The sequence below is a fragment of the Erinaceus europaeus genome, chromosome 1 (genome assembly GCF_950295315.1).
Source record: "Erinaceus europaeus chromosome 1, mEriEur2.1, whole genome shotgun sequence".
NCBI classification, from domain to species: Eukaryota; Metazoa; Chordata; class Mammalia; order Eulipotyphla; family Erinaceidae; genus Erinaceus; species Erinaceus europaeus.
In genome coordinates this window covers 187,076,480-187,102,083 of record NC_080162.1, presented here as the reverse complement: position 1 = coordinate 187,102,083, position 25,604 = coordinate 187,076,480, and the positions used below count along the sequence as shown (strand labels likewise).

General features: G+C 38.8%; 1 protein-coding gene across 2 annotated transcripts in view; it reads right to left on the bottom strand.

The window, feature by feature from the left end:
* Nucleotides 1–283: 283 nt before the first annotated feature.
* The window catches only part of VCPIP1 (valosin containing protein interacting protein 1), a 34,610-nt gene continuing 9,289 nt past the window's right edge, over nt 284–25,604 (bottom strand). Inside the window, exons 2-4 of one of the 2 annotated variants that reach the window (XM_060200755.1) lie at nt 17,597–17,683; nt 8,261–8,368; nt 284–5,285 (exon numbers count right to left, since the gene is read on the bottom strand). In XM_060200755.1, the coding sequence (XP_060056738.1) occupies nt 4,417–5,285; nt 8,261–8,368; nt 17,597–17,683 (1,064 nt within the window). In that variant the 3' untranslated portion in view covers nt 284–4,416. The remainder of the gene's footprint in view (nt 5,286–8,260; nt 8,369–17,596; nt 17,684–25,604) is intronic. The other variant, XM_007527024.3, reaches the window with a different exon arrangement.

Sequence of the window (25,604 nt, the reverse complement as noted above, 5' to 3'; positions counted from 1 at the left end):
CACTTGTTACTTAACTTTTTTCTAAATATTTACACTACTAGCACTTATTTTTAAGCATTAAAATTATTTTAATAGCATTCCCTTCTCCAAAAAGCAGGCCCTCCAACTATTGGCACTGATTCTTAATGTTCAATAAAGCTGAAAATGTTGATAACCTTTCCAGTCTTTTATTGCTCTACTACAGGCATAAAAGCTTAGAAAGGAACGTGTGCATTCTAAAAAAGTTAAAAAAATAAAACCCATAAAATTTAAAACACTAAGTAATCGATACTCACAAGCAGAAAACATCAACTATAACTTTTACTAGTTTTCCTTTTCTTTTACAAGAGAATAATCATTGTATTATTAATATACTACAAAAGCATGTAGACTCCATAATTTAAAAAATTAAATGTCAGATATACAAGTAATGGCATTTTCTCCAATAATTCACAATTTTTTACATTTTCTGCTATTTTGGAACACACATTAAAGTCCTCACGATTTAAGTATCACTAAATATGAATTTAAACACTTAGTATCTCAAAGAATTATTAAGAATGACAGAACTTAAAAGTTAATTGTAAATCTTAACTGGTGATATAACTCTCATTTGTTATTTTATTCCATAGGTACACATTCCACTACTGTATGTTTTGATTTGAAAAAAAATTATGAAGAATGTTGAGGTTGCATCATGTTGTTCAATTATGCAACACTGAAATGCAGGATAACCCAATATAGTTAGAATATGTATCTCACTAATACTGTTAGAAAAGGTCATTTTAAATTCATATTCAGATGAGTAGAGTTTAATAAGAAATTTCAAAGATGTTCATGAAAATCCTAACATGAAACCTTGCTTAGAGAACCGCAACACCCTCAAACTCTGCTCTGTAGTATTTTGACTATGAACCAATTAAAATTATTATTGATATATAAAAACACAATTGTACTGATGTTTGGAATTCAAACATTTTGTAATATTCTGTACACTGGCCAATTCTATCAATGATAGAAGTTATCATTTTATTTCAAACTCGATAGTTGCTAGTAAGGTCTAAATTCTAAGCAAGTGTTTACTGCCAGCCACTGTTAAGGTCGGAAACTACATAAAGTAATACTGTTACAAATTTTGCATTTAGTAGTTTACATGTATGTCAGTATAATTGTCAAAAAACATGAGTAGTACATGAGTTACTAGCAAGTGATCTTCCCTGAGGTAAGAGACCATATGGAAAAATCTGCTCATTTCCAATGAAACTGGATAGTTAAAAATAATGGCAATATGGACATGTGGCTGGCTGGGACTCACAAATGCATTTCAGATTATCTTAACTGCAGACAGCAGGCTTGGCTGTAAAAGCTTACTAAAATCATCAGAAGACTTTATAAATCAAATTTCACGAACTACTTAAACAAACTGAAAGAGGGGTAGGGAATGGAATGGGCCTTAGCCTTTGCTCCTTAACTAGTTGCTGAATAAGCATTCCCTTGGAGCTAATTATATTCTAGCTCGTAATACTTAGCAATGTTTTGTTTTCTTCAATTTTAACTGGTTTTTCACTAGCAGTATTCTAGACACACCATCTTCACTTCTACTTATTTTGGGTCATCAATTCAAAGTTAGGTTAACTAGATGAACTAGAAATTTGATTACTAAAACAAATTTTACTTTAATTTTCAGTGAAACATTACAAATGGATTTAATTATTGGGTTAAATTATGATGTTAATCTTTAGCTAAAAGTATCTTAACATAAAGGTCTCTAGTTTGGATTAAAATTGTGGTAATCACAAATGGTAGTACTAAAAATAATCATTCAATAGTCTTATATTTGACGATAACCATATGGAAGGACAAATATGATACCTAAAAACTTCAATTTTGTTCTAAAAACTTCTTTGTGAAGTTATTTGGTGCATTTCTCACAAATCATTAATTACCCAAGACAAATTTTGCTTACTTAAAATAATTTCAAGAAGCCTGTTTTTAAGAATCATGACTTTTGTTCCTCATCAAGGGCAAACGCAACTTGTTTTATTTATGCTTCACTAGTTTCTAAAAAGCATTGCTGTGGAGAGAAATTGTGTTGTCAGAGACTAAGCCCACCTTTGAATGTTCACCAGTACACTTTAATTTGACTAAGTGTAATATTTAATGTTACAGGGATTTAAAAATATTACTGATATTTTTACTTTATGTTGTGAAAGTACATCTGTCAGTTATTTCTGAAATTTACCAATCCACAGGTGAAGAAAGCATTTGTTTTTTTAAAAAGGTAATTTTATAACATTTACCTGGAAGCACGGCATTATATTAAAGTTTTCCTTTATTTCAACTTAAAAAAAAGAGGGGGTGGGGGGATTTGGGATGTTTCAACAGCTGAAAAAGGCAAAAAATATTATAGTGGTTAGTGATACCTGTGACTTTTAACTTCATACATAGAAGCCACCTACACTAAACTATTTTGCTCCTGCAGTTCTAGTGCACAATGTACAAGGTCTAAGCTTTCCTATTTTGATAGAAGATATCTGAAAGTGAATTTAGAAAAATGGAGATAAAAATGTGGCTTAAAAGTGTGCTGTAAAGGGTCAGCAGAAAAGCTCACTTGGATAGTTAAGTCACCTACTTTGCCATGCATAACCCAAATCCAAGCCTGGCCTCCACCGCAGTGGAGGAAGCTTCGGTGCTATGGTATCTTTGCCTATTTCTGAATCTCTTCTACCAAATATATATATATATGTATTGGCCCACAGTGGTGAAATCTCGATGATGAAAAAAAAAAAAAAAGTGATGTGATAGAACTAACCTGAACTAACCAATATATGTCTTGCTGAGACATCACAAAATGTCTACATATTCTACTATTTATTCAAAATGGAGTTATTCATTTAGTGAGTGGATTCAGTTGGAGATACTTTCATAGAAAGAAAAACAAAACCTCCCTTATTTGGAAACACAAGTTAAAGTACTGTCTACATTCCCTCTGAATCAATAGGCCAGAATACTTAAAACACCTGATGATAAACTTTCTGTACATTTTCTTAGAATGCAGAGTTCTGTATCTGTTTCGTGCAATCAGAGACAGCCAGGCTTTGAATGCTCTAGGAGACTGTATTAACATACATTTTGTCTTTCATCCATTCAAATTCAACTTAATTTCAGTGAACAGAGGAAGAGGAAAAGGATGGATTGAAATGTACATTTCAGATTACAGATTTGCAGAATAGGATAAAATAGTGCTATACCAATCTCAGGATAAACATTCTTTGTCTTTAGGGAATAAGCACAAAATCTGCTTCTTGAGAAAACTGGCACTAGAAAACTATTTAGGCGAATGCCCAGTTGATTAGGGTATGATGCAGTAAAATTTGCATCAAAATCCAAGCAATAAAGAAAACCCAACAAAATAAAGAAAATCTTAAGGGCTTTAAAAATAAAAAGGAAACATTTTTGGTTCAAAGGGGCTCAAAGACACTTAGATATCATATACAAGCTTAAATACCACTGATCACAATTGTAGGACATTGTAACTCATTCACAAAGATAAATTCTTATAAATTCTGTGAGTCTGACAAACTCTGAAAATTAGAGATTAACTACTGCTACCATTATTTCTTTCTATCATATTTTGCAATCAACTTTTCTGCAAGATTAAAGGAAAAAAAAAACCCGTGGCACTCGACCAGGTCAGGATTCAAAAAGTAATGGTAACATGTTATCAACAACAGAGCACACAATTGGCTATGCTGGCTCAGAAAGCAACATAACCGAATCACATCGACGTTATCATTCTAGAATAGATATTTTCCCCCACTTTGCTCGTCAGCAAAATATTTATCATTACACTCTATTCTTAAGATATTTTTTTTTTTACCAAGAATACATATCTCTGTGAAGTTTACTTTCAAGGGAATGTCAGCATCCCCCAATGTCTTACTAAATCATTTTATGAATTTTAAATACAAATTAGTTCGGATAACCTTCAAACTGATGTCACCCTTTTGGCATTCAAATAATAATAAGCATGCTGGGATAGTTACCCTGATGACATCAACATTAGCAAAATCTCACTTCTCTCCCAGTTCTAGCCTCTTTAGACATCAGCTTTAGCAACAGAATTTTCATGTTTGAAACATTAAGACTTTCATGGAATTAAAATTACAAAAAACTTTCCAATGAACCACATATATGGGAGATCCAATAACTTTCAGCAGATCTAATAACTAATTTATAGAAATTCAGAGCCAGCCTGGGCAGCAGTGTATTAAAAGCTATTGCCAATCACAGATTTGCTATCATGCATGAATAACAAGATATAATCTTTGAATTATATACGTACAGGATTTTTAATGACTAATCAAGGTATGTGGCCCAGCCAACAAATATTACATATTCACAATAAACATTCTGCCTTTTTAGCCTCTAACTAAATCAAGAGTGATCCATTGGCTCAGCTGTATTTGACATCTCAGCATCTTGACTATCCATCTCTTCAGGCTCCTCCACTGAATTTCCCTTTTGTGCTTTTGATCTTGTGGCAAATGCTGCTCCCAGTGCCTCTGCCACACAGCTATCAGTTGATTCTGTATTCAAATTTTCAGTGCCACTAGTTAAAGAAAAAGATTCAGGCAGGCCAGTTTGAAGACTTCCAGACTTCATAGCACTTCCAACTTCTACTTTCCTTTGAGGAAGATCTGATGGTGACTGCTCTGTATTTTGATCCCGCATATGCTTGTCCATTGAAGCCTGAATAGAAGAAACCATTTCCTGCAATTTTTTTCGCTGGGCCTCCACCAAATCAGGATCAATTTGCCTGCTGTCCCTCATTGTAACTACTCCAGGTGCCATTCGAATAAGCTCATTGTTACTCGGAGCAGCTGTGAATACGGAAGGCTCTGTTTTAATGGAACTATTACTAAAGTCTGTCCCTGTGTTATGCTTTCTTAGAACTGGAATTTCTCTAGCTCTTGGATCAAGGTGTGGGTTACTAGATGCAGTTCCTAGAGAATGTCCTTTTCCCTGAAAGGCAGTTACATTATGAAGCTGCTCAGATTTCTTTTTCACGACTCCACCACTACCTAGTTTTAATAGCCCATGTGAGGGACTTGATTCCCTACTTCTTGTAGAAGCCTCTGATCGAACCTGACTTAAAGCCTCTTTAACTAAATCTTCAACATCAGGACCGATGGGGAAATGTCCTGCAGTATCCACACACAATTCCAGTCTATCTTCAGAAGCATTATAGACAAATGTTTTGCCAGGCAGATGTGGGAAAGTACAGTGTTTGCCATCAGCCATGCCTAAAGAAGGAAAAAAAGGCATTGAACATATTAATTCTTACTTAGAGTGTAATCGTAAATATATATAGTTGACACAGTAAAGACAATTGTTTTTCCCTGCCACCAGGGTTATTGCTGGGGCTCAGTGCCGGCACTATGAATTCACCACTCCCAGTGGCCATTTTCCTTTCTTTTTCTTTCTTTCTTCCTTTCTTTTTTAAATTGGATAGGATAGAGAGAAATTGAAGGGGGGGGGAATATAGTAAGGGAGAGAGAAAGAGAGACACCTGTTTCACTGTTCATGAAGCATCCTGGGAACTTTAACCCAGGTCCTTGTGTTTTGGTAATGTGTGTGGCTTAACCGGGTAAGCCACCACCCAGACCCCCAAGACAACTGTTTTTGAAATTATAGTGGTTATTATATGGTTAGTTATTTTTCAATAACAATTTACAAATAAGAGCATTCAAGACAAATTAGAAAATAATTTATTCATAGGTTTTAAAACATTATTTAATACAAAAGGAAGAGGATTACTATAAGCCTTCATGCATATCCTAAGGGATGTTTTTGAAAATATACCATTAGCCAGTTACAAAGTGGAGAATGGTATTTGAAACAAACAGCTAAGCTATCAGGGTAACACAATATAGAACAGTAAGAAAATATACTTTCATTACTAGAACTCTTTAAATTTTTTTATGATTTATTTATTCCCTTTTGTTGCCCTTGTTGTTTTATTGTTGTAGTTATTATTGTTGTTGTTATTGATGCTGTCATTGTTGGAGAGGATAGAGAGACATGGAGAGAGGAGGGGAAGCCAGAGATGGGGAGAGAAAGACAGACACCTGCTTCACCACTTGTGAAGCGACTCCCTTGCAGATGGGGAAGCCGGGGGCTCAAACCGGGTTCCTTATGCGGGTCCTTGAGCTTTGCATCATCACCTGCGCTACCTCCCGACTCCTCATTACTAGAATTTTTTTTTTTTTCCTCCAGGGTCACTGCTGGGCTCAGTGCCTGCACCATGAATCCACCACTCCTGGAGGCCATTTTTCCCCCTTTTTGTTGCCCTAGTTGTTGCAGCCTCGTTGCGGTTATTATTGCCATTGTTGATGTTGCTCTGTTGTTGGATAGGACAGAGAGAAATGGAGAGAGGAGGGGAAGACAGAGAGAGAGGGGAGAGAAAGACAGACACCTGCAGACCTGCTTCACCGCCTGTGAAGCAACTCCCCTGCAGGTGGGGAGCCGGGGGCTCGAACCGGGATCCTTACGCGCTTTGCGCGACGTGCGCTTAACCCACTAAGCCACCACCCGACTCCCTACTAGAACTCTTAACTAGACTTTGCAAAGTCAATGGAGGGCAAGAACTTTAAAACAGCTTTCTTTTTACTTTCTAGAAAAGAAGTTGGATCTCACTGTGCTTTTCCCTCAAAAGTTTACACTTGTTCAAACCTGGATATAAAAATAAATATATATATACACACGAATGAATAAAAATTACAATGTAAACTACTCAACATTCTTAATTTTAAAAAGATGTATTTTATTTATTCAAGAAAGCAAGCAAGAGAGAGAGAACCTGAGTCTCTCTCTCTCTGGCACACAGAATGCTAGGGATTGAACTCTGGATTTCATGCCTGCGTCCAACATTCTATCACTGTGCCAGCTCCAAGCTGCAAACAGACCTAATTTTAAACCAGTTACTCCACCTATACCCAAAAACATCTATGTGGAAATAAGGGTTCAAATGTAATGAAATCACAGATTTTGTGTTGAGAGAGAGAGAGAGAAAGAGAGAGAGAGAGCTTTTAATAGTATATAGAACATGTGGGTGTATTTATGACAAAGCAAAAAGGCAAAAGAAAATGAGTTTTAAAATGAATGAATCAGTAACTGCTAAAGAAATTCAGAAGGTAAGAGGAGTAAATTCTGAAATGTATTATGGGCACTTAGGAAAGCTGGAGAGAGATATAAACAGATCAATCAAATACTATAAGAAAGTATGTAAATGGGTATATTACTAATCTCCATTATTTTAGGATTACGTGAGAAAACATGCAAAGCACATACCAAAGTGATTAAAGTAAATCAGGCAGTCATTAGTTTTAATTCCTCTATTAGACCAGAAGTTTTTGTAATTGTTTCCAGACTGCTACATGATGCCTCTCTTTGGCCATAACTGAAAGAATCATAGTCCCACACATATTCATCACAGTATTATGTATAATGAAATAGTGGGAACAATTTATGCTTTCATCAAGAAGAGAATGGTTTAAAATTATGGTTATTTGAGAGAAGGAATGTGTAGCTATTAACATAAATATAAACAAGAAACTTAAAGTGTGCAAGATGGTAAAACAGCAGGATGCAAAGTTAAGTACTACAATTATAATTCTGCCAAAAACATGTATATACAAGACAAATATTTTATTTTATGGCCTTATGGAGTTCCGCTCAAATTTTAGGTACACTGAGGTGGTGCCTAACACATGGAAGAGAATGTCTTGACTGCTAAGCCACCTCCCAGATTCCAGGTATTTAAAAATTATAGATGGTGGTTTGCGACCAATATTTAGAACATCAGTGTAAATAATTTAAGTGTTGTGTTTCCTTTATGCATAACCATTTAGTTTTCATACCTTGCACTATGAGAACCAAGGTATATTCACATTTCTGTATCACATTATCAATGATTCCATTAACATACACACCAAAAATGTATTATGATGATGATGATGATGATGATTGTGACTACAGCCTTAATGCTCTAGGTTGGACATTTTTAGAAAGAAAGACATAGGCAGAGAGAAAAACTCCACAGTACTGAAGCTTCCTTCAGTGTGGTAGGGGTTAGGCTCAAATCTGCTTGTTCCATGACAAAGCAAGGGCACTCTCCAAGTGATCTATCTTGCCAGCCCACCTATTAATATTTACATACACATTCTTCCTTACTTCAAAATCACAGGAGATAGCTCTGCAGGTACAGTATGCACCTTACCATGCATGAAGCCCTGGGCTTGAGCTTGAGCACCACACGGAGCACTACAGACAGCATGGGGAAGCTCCATAGATGGTGGGGTGGTGTTGTGGTGTCTCTCTTTTCTCTCTAAATTAAAAAAAAAAAAAGTCAAAATTGGGTCTGGGAGGCTGCTCAGAGTATCATACATGCATGTGCTTAATTGCATAAAAGAACAATAATAAACCTGGGAACCAAAAGTGTATTGGAGAACAAAGAATGGGTTGTGTTAAATGATATCAAGGACTATGCAGTGGTGATAATTAATGAACTATACACTGAACCTGAAAACATGAATGAATTTGAAAGAATGTTACATAAAAGAAGTCACAGAAAATGCTGGAGCATTACACAAAAATTACAACATAACTTGACTTTTATGTAGTTGAAATGCAAGCAATACTTGAGTATTACAAAGTAAAGGGATTATCTACACAAGTATTAATAATAATTTTGCAGCTTATCTCTATATAGACACTTGTAAGCAAGCCTATTACATTTAAGTCAGTGACTTTTTAAATTTCTCTCCAGACAGGCTGGGAGTATGGATTGACCTGTCAACACCCATGTTCAGCAGGGAAGCAGTTACAGAAGCCAGACCTTCTACCTTCTGCATCCCACAATGACCTTGGGTCCATACTCCCAGAGGGTTAAAGAAATAGGAAAGCTATCAGGGGAGGGGATGGGATACAGAGGTCTGTCTGGTGGTGGGAATTGTGCGAAGTTGTACCCCTCTTATCCTATGGTTTTGTCAATGTTTCCATTTTATAAATAAAAAATTTTTTAAAAATTCTCTCCAAATGTAAAGAATATACATATCTCTATTGTCTTATAACTGTCTATCTGCACTATAAATACAGGAAGAAATTATATTTTAAACATTAAAATAACTTCCTAACAATGTTCTATTCCAAATGATTATAATTATAGTCAAGAGAATTTAAAATAACTGCAACTAACAACAGAAATTCTAATAATAAAAGTTAAGTACTTATCTGGCATGAGGCTCTTTGCTAACTTTTGTTTTTGTTGTTTGTTTTGTTTTGTTTGCTATCAGGGTTATTACTGGAGTTTAGTGACTCTACCACTCCACTGTTCCCAGCAATCATTGTTTTAGAGACTGAAAGAGAAAGAAGGGGGTGGAGAGAGACCTATAGCACTCCTCCACCACTCATGAAGAGTTCTCCTTGTAGGTGGTGGGGGGTGGTGGTGGGGGCTGGGGCTTGAATCAGGTCCTCAGGAATAGTAATGTGTGCAGTCTACTGGATGAATCATCACTGGGCCCTGTTGTTGTTGTTTCTTATTTATTTCCTTTTTGTTGCCCTTGTTTTTATTATTGTTTTAGTTGTTATTATTGTTTTTGTTGTTGTTACTGATGTCATCTTTGTTGGATAGGACCAAGAGAAATGTAAAGAGGAGGGGAAGACAGAGAAGGGGAGAGAAAGATAGACACCTGCAGATCTGCTTCACTGCCTGTGAAATGACTCCTCTGTAGGTGAAGAGTCAGGGGCTCGAACCGGGATCTTTACACCAGTCCTTGCGTTTTATGCCACCTGTGCTTAACCCGCTGCGCTACCCACCTGACTCCCTCGGCCCTGTTGTTTTATGTACATACTTTCAGTTGCTCCTCACACCAAACCTAAGATTATCATACCCATTTTACAAATAAGGAAAATTGGCAGGACCAAAATGGTGAACTGTGTATCCTTCTTCCTGGTCCCACAGCAAGGCAATAGTAATAAACTGAAAAATACACAGAGCTAACATTATACAGCAAGAAACAGAAATGTCAACAATCAGGCACAGAGGACACAGAAAAATATTCTCCTTGAATGGCTATCGTTCTGCCACCCAACAAGCCACAAGTGTAAATGATCTATAAGGCATGGGATTCTAAGCTGGCAAATGGAGCAGGCTGTGCCTAATCCCAGAACCCTGGTCCTATTCCTACAACTTAAGAGGAATTGAAAATCTGTAGGGACACAGAAGAGGAAGTGGTATGGCAGCTCAGGGTGGAGTTCAGGAGGATATAACCACACGCTGGAATTCAATTTCCACAAACTTTGGGGGGTAAATTCAGAAAGTATGTGCCCTCTAGTCTACTGGACTAGCTGGGTTGATGGCTCCACAACAACCACAGAGAAATTAAGAGCAGCAAGTCGGCAGTGTATGATAGTTACAATTTTTCTAAATCCTCACAAACAATTTTAATCTGTCTTTTACTATATAGTTCTCAGTGTGAAATGCTGTCTCACTGCAGATTTTATTTGTATTTCGCTAATGGCTGCTAATGTCGAGGATCAGTTCATGTGCTTACTGGACATTTACATTTGTTCTTTTGAGAAACGCCTTCTCAGATCCTCTGCCGATGTTTTATAGAGTTGTTTGCCGTTTTACTGTTAAGTCCCTTATATTATAGATTATCAGATAAATAACTTGCAATTTTTCTCTCATTTCTTTGTGGGTTGTCTTTCACTTTCTTGAAAATGTCCTTTGAAACATAAAAGTTTACCAAGACCAGACTCTATAAACCTGGTACCAGTCTGGATGCAACAAACGACATTCAAGGATTTAACAACTGAGAGAAAGTTTAAGCTTGCCACACAAAGAAGGAACTACAAAAACTGGAAAAGGGCAAGAGACTGGCTCATTCAACAATGGCCATTTTGACCAATACCAGGCCACCTCATTACCTGGGGTCCTCAGCAGAGTATCATTGTTCCCCATAGACACGATGGCCCTAGACCTCTAACAGATCCCTCTCTCTACCATTACTGGTCACTTCCATCTGAAATCTCACCATTAACCCTTTTATGGGCCTCTCTTGGACCTTACTCTCACTATAAACTAGCAAAGGGAGGCTAGGTCAGCCTACTCTGCCAGTTGAGGAAGACTGGTCCTGTAACCAGTCAGCCTAGAAGGTTCCCAGCTGTAATTGTGGACTGTGGCCTCAGACTGACAAGGACTTGGAAGTTTTAGAGGCTCCTATGCTAAATATGAATAGACAAAGATGCTGGCTCAGATCAACATAGTAAACATTTAATTAGGCTATTCTCTGCCCTAATCCAGCTTTCTCATTCTATTTTCAACTGTGACCACATCTTCCCATAAAATATTCCTAGTTCACTCTCATGTTAGCTATGTATCAAGCTCAAGCAAAAATTACTAGTAATGGGGTCCTAGGAACATACCTAAATTAGACATCCTCACTTCTTTCCACCCCAAAGTCTCTACTCTCATCTACTCTACTCCTACTCTTTGATTCCTGTTTATTAGACATTTTTGTCCTGCTTAATAACTTACTGCCTTTCAGCCACCAAATTAAAATTGCTACTACCATTCCATCTTGACTTCTCTGAGTAGATGACCTTGCCAACATGTCCTGGAACTTCACCTCTCCAGAATCCTAACTTACTAGGGAAGGAACTGGGGGGCATGGACAGATCTACCAGTGTCTATGTCCAGTAGAGAAGCAATTACAGAAGTTAGAACTTGCTTCTGCACCCCAAAAAGAATTTTGATCCACATCCCCAGAGGAGGGAGATATAGGGGAAGATGACCAGAGGAGGCTGGACCCAAATTCCACCAGGACCTGAAGCATTTTCCACCAGGAATCAATCTTTCGTTTTCTTTTTTTTTTTTTTTTCTTTGCCTCCAGTATTATCACTGGGGCTCGGTGCCTGCATTATGAATCCACTGCTCCCGGAAGCTTTTTTCCCCATTTTGTTTCCCTTGTTGTTTATCACCGTTGTTATTGTTTTTATTGCTGTCATTGTTGTTGGATAAGACAGAATCGAGAGAAATCAAGAGAGGAGGGGAAGACAGAGAGGGGGAGAGAAAAACATCCACAGATCCACTTCACCCCTTGTGAAGCAACCCCCTGCAGGTGGGGAGCTAGGGACTCGAACCACCATCCTTTCACCAGTCCTTACATTTCGTGCCATGTGCACTTAACCTGCTGCGCTACTGCCCAGCCCCCAGGAATCTTTCATTTCTATATTATGACTGAAAAGAAATCAAATCTGGGGGGCCAAGTGGCGGCGCACCTGGTTGAGCGTACATATTACAACGCTCAAGGACCTGGGTTTGAACCTCCAGGCCCCACCTGCAGGGGGAAAGCTTTGCGAGTGGTGAAGCAGGGCTGCAGGTGTCTCTCTCTATCACCTCCTTCCCTCTTGATTTCTGGCTGTCTCTATCCAGTAAATAAATAAGATAATAAAAACATTAAAAAAAAAGAAATCAAATCTGGAAAACTGGGAAAGTCAGGCATTGTTCCACTTATCTGAGAGAAAAGAGGAAAAAGGAAGGACATTTTAGAAGTAGGACTGGTGTGGAATTATACCGCTATTGTCTTATAATTTTGTAAATTACTATTAAATCACTAATGAAAAATTAAAATTAAAATTATATTGCACCAAAGTAAAGGACTCTGGGGTGGGGGGTTTGGTCCTGGTGCCTGATGGTGGAAGAGGACTTAGGTGGGAATGAGAGTGTTTTACAGAAAACTAAGAAATTTCACACATGCACCAACAACTGTATTTACTGTATACCATAAATCCCCCAATAAAAAATTTTTAAATGTGGTCCAGGAGGTGGCGCAGTGAATAAAGCACTGGACTCTCAAGCAGGAGGTCCCAAGTTCAATCCCTGATAGCACATGTATCAAAGTGATGTCTGGCTCTTTCTCCTCCTATCTTCCTTATTAATAAATAAATAAAATCTTTAAAAAAAAAGTAAAAAAAATAAAATAAACATAAAAGTTTACTTTTTATTCAGTTACTTTTTAAATTTCTTTAATGGGGGATTAATGTTTTATAGTCAACAGTAAATACAATAGTTTGTACATGCATAATCAGATTTCCACATAACAATACAACCCCCACTAGGTCCTCTGCTCATCTACTTTTTTATTTTTGCTTGTACCTTGGCTCATAAATAAGAAGGTTTTGTCTAATTTATCAGAGTCAGCAAGTTTTATGCCTATATTTTCTTCTAAGAAGTTTCAAGTTTATGAGTTGGGGAGACAGCACAATAGTTCTGCAAAAGACTTTCATGCCTGAGGTTTTGAGGCCCCAGGTTCAATCCCCAGCACCACAAGTCAGACCTGAGCACTACTCTGGTCTCTCTATGTGCTCATCATTAAATAAAATAAAAATATCTTTAAAAAGGAAAAATAATTTTCTAGTTTTAGCTATTTGGTAGAGTGGCAAAAAAAAAAAAAGTATTCTTATGCTAGAAATGGACCTACCCTGTGATCCTGCAATTCCACTCCTGGGGATCTATCCTAAAGAACCCAACACAGCCATCCAAAAAGATCTGTGGACACGTATGCTCTTGGCAGCACAATTTGTAATAGCCAAACCTGGAAGCAACCCAGGTGTCCAACCGCAGATGAGTGGCTGAGCAAGTTGTGGTCTATATACACAATGGAATACTACTCAGCTGTAAAAAAATGGTGACTTCACCATTTTCAGCCCATCTTGGATGGACCTTGAAAAATTCATGTTAAGTGAAATAAGCCAGAAACAGAAGGATGAATATGGGATGATCTCACTCTCAGGCAGAAGTTGAGAAACAAGATCAGAAAAAAAACAAAAAACAAAAGCAGAACCTGAAATGTAATTGGCGTATCGCACCAAAGTAAAAGACTCTGGTGTGGGTGGATGGGGGAGAATACAGGTCCAAGAAGGATGACAACGGACCTAGTGGGGGTTGTATTTGTTATATGGGAAACTGGGGAATGTTATGCATGTACAAACTATTGTATTTACTGTTGAATGTGAAACATTAATTTCTCAATAAAGAAATTTTTTATAAAGCATTCTTATTAACAATGGAAGAGCAACTGAAAGAAATGAAATTTTTTACTAAAGTGAAATAAATTTAAAAGCATGCTTCAAATAAAAAAAAATAAGTTGAAAAAAATTTTTTTTTAATTTTTGCCTCCAGGGTTATGTTATAGCTGGGGCTCAGTGCCTGCACTACGAATGCACTCTTCCTGGCGACCATCTTTTCCCCACTGTTGTTGTTGGATAGGACAGAGAAATTGAGAGAAGAGGGGAGGATAGAGAAAGACACCTGCAGACCTACTTCACCGCTTGTGAAGTGAGCCCCTGCAGGTGGAGAGCCCAGGGCTTGAGCCGGGGACTCAAACCTGGATCCTTGCGCTGGACCTTGCGCTTTGCACTATGTGTGCTTAACCCAGTGTGCTATCCACCAGCCCCCAAAAAATAAATTTAATGTATCATGTTTCTGTCATATCTGAAAAACAGTTCATTTGAAAAACAAATACTATCAGAGTAATGTTATTGTTATGCCAAGTAAAATAGATATTAAATAGATTTGAGAAGTTCACTATACAAATGTATTTACATCTAATGGTTTATATGAGAACTTCTGGAAAAATTAATCTTTAAAAAAAACTTCAGGGCTAGGAGACAGCATAATGATTATGCAAAAGACTTTCCTGCCTGAGGTTCTGAGATCCCAGGTTCTATCCCCAGTAAACCATGAACTGATTGATATGAATATAGTTCAGAATGAAGTGAGAATGTTGAAAAACAAAAAAATGAGAGGGAGGGAAGGAAGAAGGTGGGGAGGGAGTAAGAGAGGGTGAAGAGACCAAAAGATGGACATGGACGGGTGATAGTGGTAGCAAACAATAAAACTTTGAATTCAAGAGGTCCCAGGTTCATCCCTAGCACCACCAACAGAGTTGAGTAGTGCTCAGATAAAAAAATAAAACAAAATAATGCTCATAGAGTAATTTATAGCTTTAAAATGCTTTTACTAGAAACCAAAAAGATATAATCAATAATCCTAAATTTCTAACTTAAGTATAAATTTAAATCCAAAGCATATAAAGGAGAGAAAAAAACTGAAAACCACCAGAACCAAAGGCTGTTTCTTTCCAAAGGTGTTTCTTTAAAAAGATAAAACTGATAAAATGATTACCTTAGCTGGGTTGGCCAGAAGAAAAAGAGAAGCACAAATTGCTACTATAAAAAAGGGGAAGAGGGGTGTGGGGGCACAGACTGCAGGTGTTTCTCTGTCTCTCTCCCTTTCTATCTCCCCCTCTTCCTCTCAGTTTCTGGCTATCTAATAACTAAATAAAGATAATAATTTTTATTAATTTTTAAAGAGTTATAGTTCTTACAGGTATGTTTCTGTCTCCAGCCAATAAATTAATAATAAAAGAAAAGGCGTGCAGATTAAAAAAAAACACTTTCATTTGCAAAAATCGTGATGGCCTAGATCAACAACTCCAAAGAATCTGCTAAAAATGTGTAAGAATAATGTTTAGTAAAGTCAAGGATACAAGGTGGTATCAAGGATACAAGGAGTCACGGTGGTAGTGCAGTGGGTTAAACACACATGGCACGAAGCACAAGGACCAGAATAAGGATGCTGGTTCGAGGCCCCCAGCTCCCCACCTGCAGGGGATTGCTTCACAAGGGATGAAGTGGGTCAGTGAGTGTCTTTCTCTCCCCCTCTCTGTCTTCCCCTCCTCTCCCATTTCTCTCTGTCCTATCCAACAACAATGACAGCAATAACAACAACAATAAACAACAAGGACAACAAAAGGGAAAAACTAGCCTCCAGGAGCAGTGGATTCATAGTGCAGGCACCAAGCCCCAGTGACAACCCTGGAGGCAAATTTAAAAAAAAAAAAAAAAAAAAACTATTTCCTTTCATTGAAGAAGCATGAACAAAAGAGAAACGGTGAAAACATTATATTTCTCCATTTATTTAAGTCTTCTTTAAGTTCATTAAAAACTTGAATAGATCTTGACTCTGGGGTGGGGGTGGGGGGAGGATACAGGTCCAAAAAGGATGACAGAGGACCTAGTGGGGGTTGAACTGTTATATGGAAAACTGGGGAATGTTATGCATGTACAAACTATTGTATTTACTGTTGAATGTAAAACATTAATTCCTCAATAAAGAAATTAAAAAAAAAAAAAAGAACTTGAATAGAGGGGCCGGGTGGTGGCACATCTGGTTGAGCACACATGCTATATTGCACAGGGACCCAGGTTCAAGGCCCTGGTCCCCATCTGCAGGGAGCTTTGGGAGTGGTGAAGCAGTGTTGCAGGTGTCTCTCTCCCTATCACCTCCTCCCCTCTTGATTTCTGGCTGTCTCTATTCAATAAATAAATAAATATAATTAAAAAAAATTTTTTTAAAAAACCTGAATAGGTACTAAAGCACTTGGATTTTGAAAAATCCAAAAAGCACTAATGCACATGACACTTAAAATCAAAATTCAGTAACAAAAATGCTGTAAGCTGGCTTGGGGGTAGTTACTAATATAACCAAATCTACTTTTAATTTCACAATATTCTTAGTGGTTGAGAAATATGCTGATTTATTTTTTAAAGAATCATTTATTTTTTTAATTTTTATCTGTTTATTCCTTTTTGTTGCCCTTACTGTTTTACTGTTGCAGCTATTATTGTTGTTGTTATTGATGTCATCGTTGTTGAATAGGACAGAGAGAAATGGAGAGAGAAAGGGAAGACAGAGAGGAGGAGAGAAAGATAGACACCTGCAGACCTGCTTCACCACCTGTGAAGCAACTCCCCCTGTAGGTGGGGAGCCAGGGGCTTGAACTGGGATCTTTATGCCAGTCGGTCCTTGTGCTTCGCGCCACATGCGCTTAACTGGCTGTGCTACCTCTCGACTCCCAAGAATCATTTATTAATGAGGGAGGAAGGAAAGGGGAGAGAGGTAGGGGGGTGGGGGACACCAGCAAACACCAGAGCATCAGTCTGGTACATGTGATGCTGGGGATCAATCTCAAGACCTCATTCTTGAGGGTCCAATGCTTTATCCACTGTGCTATGCCCCATATACTTAATTTAAATGAGAAAATAAGAACAAGAAAAGAGATTTTACAAATTATAATGGAAAACATATTTGGTAATATTAGGATAACTTAACTAGACAGACTTTTTTTTTATTTATTTTTTATTTAAGAAAGGATAAATTAACAAAACCATAGGGTAGGAGGGGGTATAACGCCACACAATTCCCACCACCCAATCTCCATATCCCATCCCCTCCCCTGATAGCTTTCCCATTCTCTATCCCTCTGGGAGCATGGACCCAGGGTCGTTGTGGGTTGCAGAAGGTGGAAGGTCTGGCTTCTATAATTGCTTCCCCGCTGAACATAGACGTTGACTGGTCAGTCCATACTCCCAGTCTAGACAGACTTCTAAAGAATATGTATCTAAAATTGCACATTGAAAACACTGTCGCAGCTTTTATATAGTTAGAGCAGAGATAATATAAGAGAATAAAGTTTTTAAACATTACCCATGGTTTTCTTCATAATATTGTAGAATACACCACCCGGCTGGAACATGTGAGGAAGACCCTTTGCATAAGACCATACATCTTCTCCTGTAAGATAAAAACAGTATTAATAAGAAACAGGGCTTTTTTTCTTTATTTGGGAGGATTAATGGTTTACAGTTGACAGTAAAATACAGTAGTTTGTACATGTGTAACATTTCTCAGTTTTCCACATAACAATCTAACCCCTCCAGGTCCTCCTCTGCCGTCATGTTCCAGGACCTGAACCCCACCCCACCCTCGAGTCTTTTACTTTGGTGGAATACACCAAACAGGAGTTTTAATTCCAAACTGCTTTAATATGAATTAGCCTTAAACAGAGACTATAAAGGGGATGTTCTAAATGAATAAAGCAGATTGGCATTAAAATACGGAGAGGTGTGGTCTAGGACTTGGTGCAGTGGATAAAGTGTTGGACTTTGAAGCGTGAGGTCCTGAGTTTGATCCCTAGCAGCACATGTACCAGAATATCTGGTTTGTTCTCTCTCTCTCTCTCTCTCTCCTCCTATCCCTCTTTAATAAATAAAATATTTTTAAAAATACAGAGAGGTGCAACAATAACTACAACAATAAAAAAACAAGGGCAACAAAAGGGAAAATAAATAAATATTTTTAAAAATGCAGAGAGGTGACATGGAGTGATGAAACTAGGGCACATTACAAAGTCCATGGCTGATCTCAAAGTGGCAGTCACTGCCAAATGCCATTATAGAAGAGTATGGGCCTAATGTTTCTCTCTCAGCAGCACCAGGGCTCCGGGTATGCATGATCTCGCTACTCCCAGGCTGACTTTTTCCCTCTTTTCCTTCAGATACAGAGAGAAAGATACCCTACCTATCACCAGAGCACCCCCCACCAGGTGTTGTGACATTCACTTGTGATGCCAAAGCTCCAACACCAGCCACACACATAGCAAGGCACACACCCTGTCAGAGGAGCTAATCCTTAGCCCTAGATCTAATGTTTCACTATTATGTGGCCTTTCAAGAGAAAATAGTGATCTGGTGGTCCAGGAGGTGGCTCAGTGATAAAGTACTGGACTCTCAAGCATGGGGTCCTGAGTACGATCACCTGCAGCATATGTGCCAGAGTGATGTCTGGTTCTTTCTCTCTCCTCCTAGCTTTCTCATTAGTAAATAAATGAAATCTTTAAAGAAGAAGAAGGAGAAGAAGAAAGGAAGGAAGGAAGGAAGAAAGAAAATAGCAATCTGGATTCTTTTTAATATGGATTATCCCAATTTTTAAATGTAGGAGTTAATTCTAAAATGTGTTTAAAATGTCTTTTTATCTCTAGATTAAAATATCTAAAGATTCAATCTAGCACAAAGAAAACTGTTTTGCAACCTTTAACTACAATGTAATATTATAGAAAATAAAGCTTTTTAAAAGTAGAATACAAATAATTTACTGTCAAATATAAAACATTAATTCCCCAATAAAGAAATTTAAAAAAATAAAATAAAACACATATCTAATGTGGCAAAAAAAAAAAAGTAGAATACAAATATAAAACTGTATATTCTGTATGTTAAAATCAAATAAAGTGATGGGGCAGGCAAGATATAGTGAGAAAACTAGATAAGTAGACCAAAGGTAAGTAATCTATTTTGTATTTCCAAAGTTGACTTTTTAAAATAGTAATTTAGGGCAGGCAGGGTGATGGTTGAGCGGATGGAACACCTACTTGGATATATACATTGTATGCATGGAACCCTTGGTTAAATTCCTGATATCACCTATAATTGAGTTGTGTTCTGGTCTCAGTCTCCCCCAAATAAATCTAAAATATTTCCAATAACAATAAAATTCAATTAAGTTAAGAATGGGGAGTCGGGCAGTAGCGCAGCGGGTTAAGCGCACATGGCACTAAGCGCAAGGACCAGCATAAGGATCCCGGTTTGAGCCCCGGCTCCCCTCCTGCAGGGGAGTCGCTTCACAGGCGGTGAAGCAGGTCTGCAGGTGTCTGTCTTTCTCTCCCCCTCTCTGTCTTCCCCTCCTCTCTCCATTTCTCTCTGTCCTATCTAACAATGATGATATCAATATCAACAATAATAACTACAACAACAATAAAAAAACAAGGGCAACAAAAGGGAAAATAAACTTAAAAAAGGATTTAATAAAAAAAAAAAGACAGAGAAAGAAGGAAAGAAAGGGCAGAGAACTGTAGTGGCCTCTGTCCCCTGGATTGGGAATAAACGAGCTCAAATGAATCAGCTGTGTTTGCTTAAACTGTATTAAAAGTTTTTAATTAATTAACTGATTGATTGATAGGGACAGAGAGAAATCAAGAGGGAAAAAGGAAGATAAATGGACCTGTAGTCCTGTTTGTTCATCACTTTCAGAGCTTTTCCTCCTGCAGGTGGAGACCAGGGGCCTGAACCTGGGTCCTCACAATGGTAACATGAATGCTCAACAGGTCCACCACCACCCAGCCCCCTTAAAAAAAAATAATAAATTATATGTGTGTGTGTGTATATATATATATATATATATATATATATATATGAATATATATATATATATGAATGAGGAGAAAAGAGAAAAAAACAGTGCATCACTGGGAGCCAGGCGGTGGCACAGCAGGTTAAGCGCCCGTGGCGTGAAGCGCAAGGACAGGCATAAGGATCCCGGTTTGAACCACCAGCTCCCCACTAGCAGGGGGTTCACTTCACAGGTGACGAAAGAGGTCTGCAGGTGTCTATCTTTCTCTCCCCTCTCTGTCTTCCCCTCCTCTCTCCATTTCTCTCTGCGCTATCCAACAACAACGACAGCAATTACAACAACTACAATAAACAACAAGCGCAACAAAAAAGGGAGGAAAAAAAAAACTGCATCACTTCAGCACACTTGATGTCAGGGACCAAATCCAGAAAAACACTTTATCCATTCCCCAGACTGCTATTAAAAAGTACAGAAGTTGGGGCCCAGACATGATGGGCTAGACCTCAAATAAATCCCTCTCTCCATTGTTATAGGTCATTTCCATCAGGAACAACACAATAGACCCCTTTGGGCGCCCCCACAGACCTTGCCCTCAACTTGAATCAACAATGGTAGAGAATGTTCCATCCTCTGAAGGGAGGATGGACAATATACTCTATGCTACACCCGAGGAAGATGGGTCCTGATACTGGGGCAGCTTGGAACATTCCTACTCATGAACACAAAATGTGAGCTCAGATCTACAGGGATGTAGAGGTCACATAGGCTCCTACGCTGAATATGGGCCCCAGATCACATCAAATCGATGGGGTTTACAGTCAACAATATTTATACACCTTTCCCATATTTGGGAGCTACTCTCTTCCTTGATCCAGCTCTCTGGTCCTTTTTCCAGCCATGACATCATCTACCCAGACAATAACTTGGATATCTACCTGCATATCAGATTTCAGGTTCAGGGGGGGAAAAAAAGAAGAAAAAAAAACTAGTATAGCCACAGGCCCTTTGAAATATAACTAAAACATTCCTACTAGCTATATACAAAATGGAAGGCCCCCCAACTCTGCATCTGCACTATTCCAGCCTTTAGGTCCATGATTGGTCAACAATTTGTTTGGCTTTGTATGTTAACTCTCTTTTCAACCACTAGGTTCCAGATGCTAGCATGATGCCGACCAGACTTCCCTGGACAGACAACCCCACCAATGTGTCCTGGACCTCCACTTCCCCAGAGCCCTGTCCCACTAGGGAAAGAGAGAGGCAGGCTGGGAGTATGGATCGACCTGTCAATGCCCATGTTCAGTGGGGAAGCAATTACAGAAGCCAGACCTTCCACCTCTGCATCCCACAATGACCCTGGGTCCATACTCCCAGGGGGTTAAACAGGAAAGCTATCAGGGGAGGGTAGAATACAGAGTTCTGGTGGTGAGAACTGTGTGGAGTTGTACCCCCCTTTTTTAAATATATTATTTATTTATGAGAAAGATAGGAGAAGAGAGAAAGAACCAGACATCACTCTGGCACATGTGCTGCCAGGGATCGAACTCGGGACCTCAGGCTTAAGAGTCCAAAGCTTTATCACTGCGCCACCTCCCGGACCACAGTTGTACCCCTTTTATCCTATGGTTTAGTCAATGTTTCCTTTTTATAAATAAAATTTTTTTAAATATATATTTTTTTTATTTATTAGTGAGAAAGATAGGAGGAGAGAGAGAGAAAGAACCAGACTTCACTCTGAAACATGTGCTGCCTGGGACTGAACCCGAGACCTCATGCTTTAGAGTCCACTGCTTTATCGACTGTGCCACCTCCCAGACCACCTGGTAGATACTTTACTCTGCATGTTCTAGCCCCAAGGTACCACATAGGAACACCAGGCAAAGGAACACTTCACAAGTGATTGAGTGGTACTACGATGCACTCTCATACACACTCTCTGTCTTTCCTTCTCTCTCTTACTCTCTCTCTCTCCCTCTATTAAAAAAAAGGCTGGGTTATGTGGAAAACTGGGAAATGTTATGCATGTACAAACCACTGTGTTTTAGGGAGTTGGGTGGTAGCGCAGTGGGTTAAGCGCACATGGCGCAAAGCTCAAGGACCGTCATAAGGATCCCGATTTGAGCCCCCCGGCTCCCCACCTGCAGGGGAGTCACTTCACAAGCAGTGAAGCAGGTCTGCAGGTGTCTATCTTTCTCTCCCCCCTCTGTCTTCCCCTCCCCTCTCCATTTCTCTCTGTCCTGTCCAACAATGATGATATCAATAACAACAACAATAACTACAACAATAAAAAAAAAAAAGGGCAACAAAAGGGAAAATAAATATTTTTTTAAAACTACTGTGTTTTTCTGTCAACTATAAATCATTAATCCACCAATAAAGAAATTTTAAAAAATTAAATTAAAAAAAAAGTCACTGAAGTCATAAAATCTTCCAGGCACTCTAAAGCCCTGGAGAGGAAAAGAAAATCCATCTTTCTCACCCCCTCTCTGTCTTCCCCTCCTCTCTCCATTTCTCTCTGTCCTATCTAAGTTGTGAGTTTCTTTTTTTTAGTTTTATTTTTTATTTTTTTTTAATATTTATTTTTTTATTCCCTTTTGTTGCCCTTGTTGTTTTATTGTTGTAGTTATTATTGTTGTTGTCATTGTTGGATAGGACAGAGAGAAATGAAGAGAGGAGGGGAAGACAGAGAGGAGGAGAGATAGACAGACACCTGCAGACCCGCTTCACCACCTGTGAAGGGACTCCCCTGCAGGTGGGGAGCCGGGGTTCGAACCGGGATCCTTATACCGGTCCTTGTGCTTTGCGCCACCTGCGCTTAACCCGCTGTGCTACAGCCCGACTCCCTCTCTCTGTCCTATCTAACAACGACAACATCAATAACAACAACAATACAAAAACAAGGGCAACAAAAGGGAAAATAAATAAATATTTAAAAGTTTTAAAAAAGGGAGTCAGGCTGTAGCGCAGCGGGTTAAGCGCAGGTGGCGCAAAGCACAAGAACCGGCAGGCATAAGGATCCCAGTTCGAACTCCGGCTCCCCACCTGCAGGGGAGTCGCTTCACAGGCGGTGAAGCAGGTCTGCAGGTGTCTATCTTTCTCTCCTCCTCTGTGTCTTCCCCTCCTCTCTCCATTTCTCTGTCCTATACAACAATGACAACTACAACAATAAAACAACAAGGGCAACAAAAGGGAATAAATAAAATAAAATATTTAAAAAAATTTTTAATATATTGTTTTTCTGTCAACTGTAAATCATTAATCCACCAATAAAGAAATTTAAAAAATAAAATTAAAAAAAAAAGTCATTGAAGTCGTAAAATCTTGCAGGCACTTTAAAGCCCTGGAGAGGAAAAGAAAATCCATCTTTCTCACCCCCTCTCTGTCTTCCCCTCCTCTCTCCATTTCTCTCTGCCCTAACAATAATAACTACAACAATAAAAAAGCAAGGGCAACAAAAGGGAAAATAAATATTTAAAAAAATTTTTTTAAACTATTGTGTTTTTCTGTCAACTGTAAATCATTAATCCACCAATAAAGAAATTTTAAAAAATAAAATTTTAAAAAAGTCACTGACGTCATAAAATCTTGCAGGCACTTTAAAGCCCTGGAGAGGAAAAGAAAATCCATGGTGGCAGTAAATAAATAGCTCTAGGAATATAAAGCTGTTTATACTAGAAAGGACGAAATCTGCCAGAAAACCTAATGATAGTCACCAGCTAAAGGGATGGCTGCCATTTCCTCGCCCTTCCTGCACCTCCTCCCTCCCATGGAAAGATATATCTACCTGTATCAACAGAGACGTTTCTAAGAAAGGCAGGCTTGTTTCTCCTCCTTGTACTCTGTCCATTAACTGCATCCAGCCCATACAGCTTTCAGTGTCATCATAAGCGTTAGGAAAGTAATTTGTCAAATACAAAGCATACAAACCTAGCCATGGGTAATTGTGTATACACACACAGTCTGAAAGAATATGTATCATGGTGCAGGAGGTGGTGCAGTGGATAAAGCATTGGACTCTAAAGCATGAGGTCTTGAGTTCGATTCCCAGCGGCACATGTACCAGAGTGATGTCTTTTCTCTCCTATCTTTCTCATTAATAAATACATAAAATCTTAAAAAAAAAAAAAAGAATATATATCAACAGTTCCCTTTGAGGAATGCAAATATTAAACATAATTATATTTTCTTTATATATACTCCAATTTTTTGAACTCAGAGGGCTGAGCAATGGTGTATCCAGTAGAGCGCACATGTTACCAAGTACAAAGATAGTAGGGTTCAAGGCCCATGGTCATCTGCAGAGGGGAAGCTTCCTGAGTGATGAAACAATGCTGCAGATGTCTTTCTCCCTCTTCTATATGCCCCTTCCCTCATAACTTCTCTGCTCCTACCAAAAGGGAGGGAGGAGAAAAGGGCTGGCCAATGGCTCACCTGGTAGCACACACATATTATTATTTTTTTAATGCCACCAGGATTACTGCTGGGGCTCGGTGCCTGCACAATGGATCCACTGCTACCAGTGCCATTTTTCCCTTTCTTTTTTTTTCTTTCTGTTTTTTTGTTTGTTTGTTTGTTTGTTTTTGACAGGACAGAAAGAAATTGAGTAGGGTGAAGAGACAGAGAGGAAAAACAGATACCTGCAGACCTGCTTCACCGCTTGAAAAGCTTACCCCCTGCAGGTGAGGCGAGTGGGGGCTCGAACCCAGGTCCTTGCACTTGGGTGATATATGCATTTAACCACGTTCACCACTGCCAGACCCCCACACACATATCACAATGAGGAAGAACAAATGCTCAAGCCTCTAGTCCCCACCTGTGGGGGTGGGGTGGGGAGAGAAAGAACCTCACAAGTGGTGCAGCAGTACTGCAGGTGTCTCTCTCTTTTTCTCCCCCCTCCTTTATTTTTGCCTCCAGGGTTATCATTGGGGTTCAGTGCCTGCACCACCACAAATCCACTGCTCAGGGAGGCCATTTTTTCCTCTTTTTTTGGACAGGACAGAGAGAAATTGAAAGGGATGGGGAAGAGACAGAGAGGGATAGAGAAAGATAAGATACCTGTAGACCTGCTTCACCACTTGTGAAGTGACAGCCCTCTGCCAGCCCCCGCAGGTGGGGAGCTGGGGGCTCCAACCGGGATCCCTGAGCTGGTCCTTGCACTTTGTAGCATGTGCGCTTAACTGACCACCTTCTTCTCCCTCTGTACCCCTTCACTCTCCATTTTTGTGTCTATCCAAGATAAAAGTTAAAAAGAAAGGATTAAACAACAACTCTTAAAAAAGAAAAGAAAGAAGGGAGGTAGGGAGAAAGAGAGGAAAGAAAAGGAAAGGGGAAGGGAAGGAAAACAGCCAGCCAGGGAGTGGTAGATTCACCATGTTCAGATTCAGCAATAACCCTAGCGACAATTCTTTAGGGGAAAATTACCTAAGTAATTTTTTTTTACCTAAGTAAAAATAAAGTAAAATAAAATAAAATAAAATGCGAAGGAAAACAAAAGGTACCGAGGTAGTTAAAGAAAAGCAAAAGAATC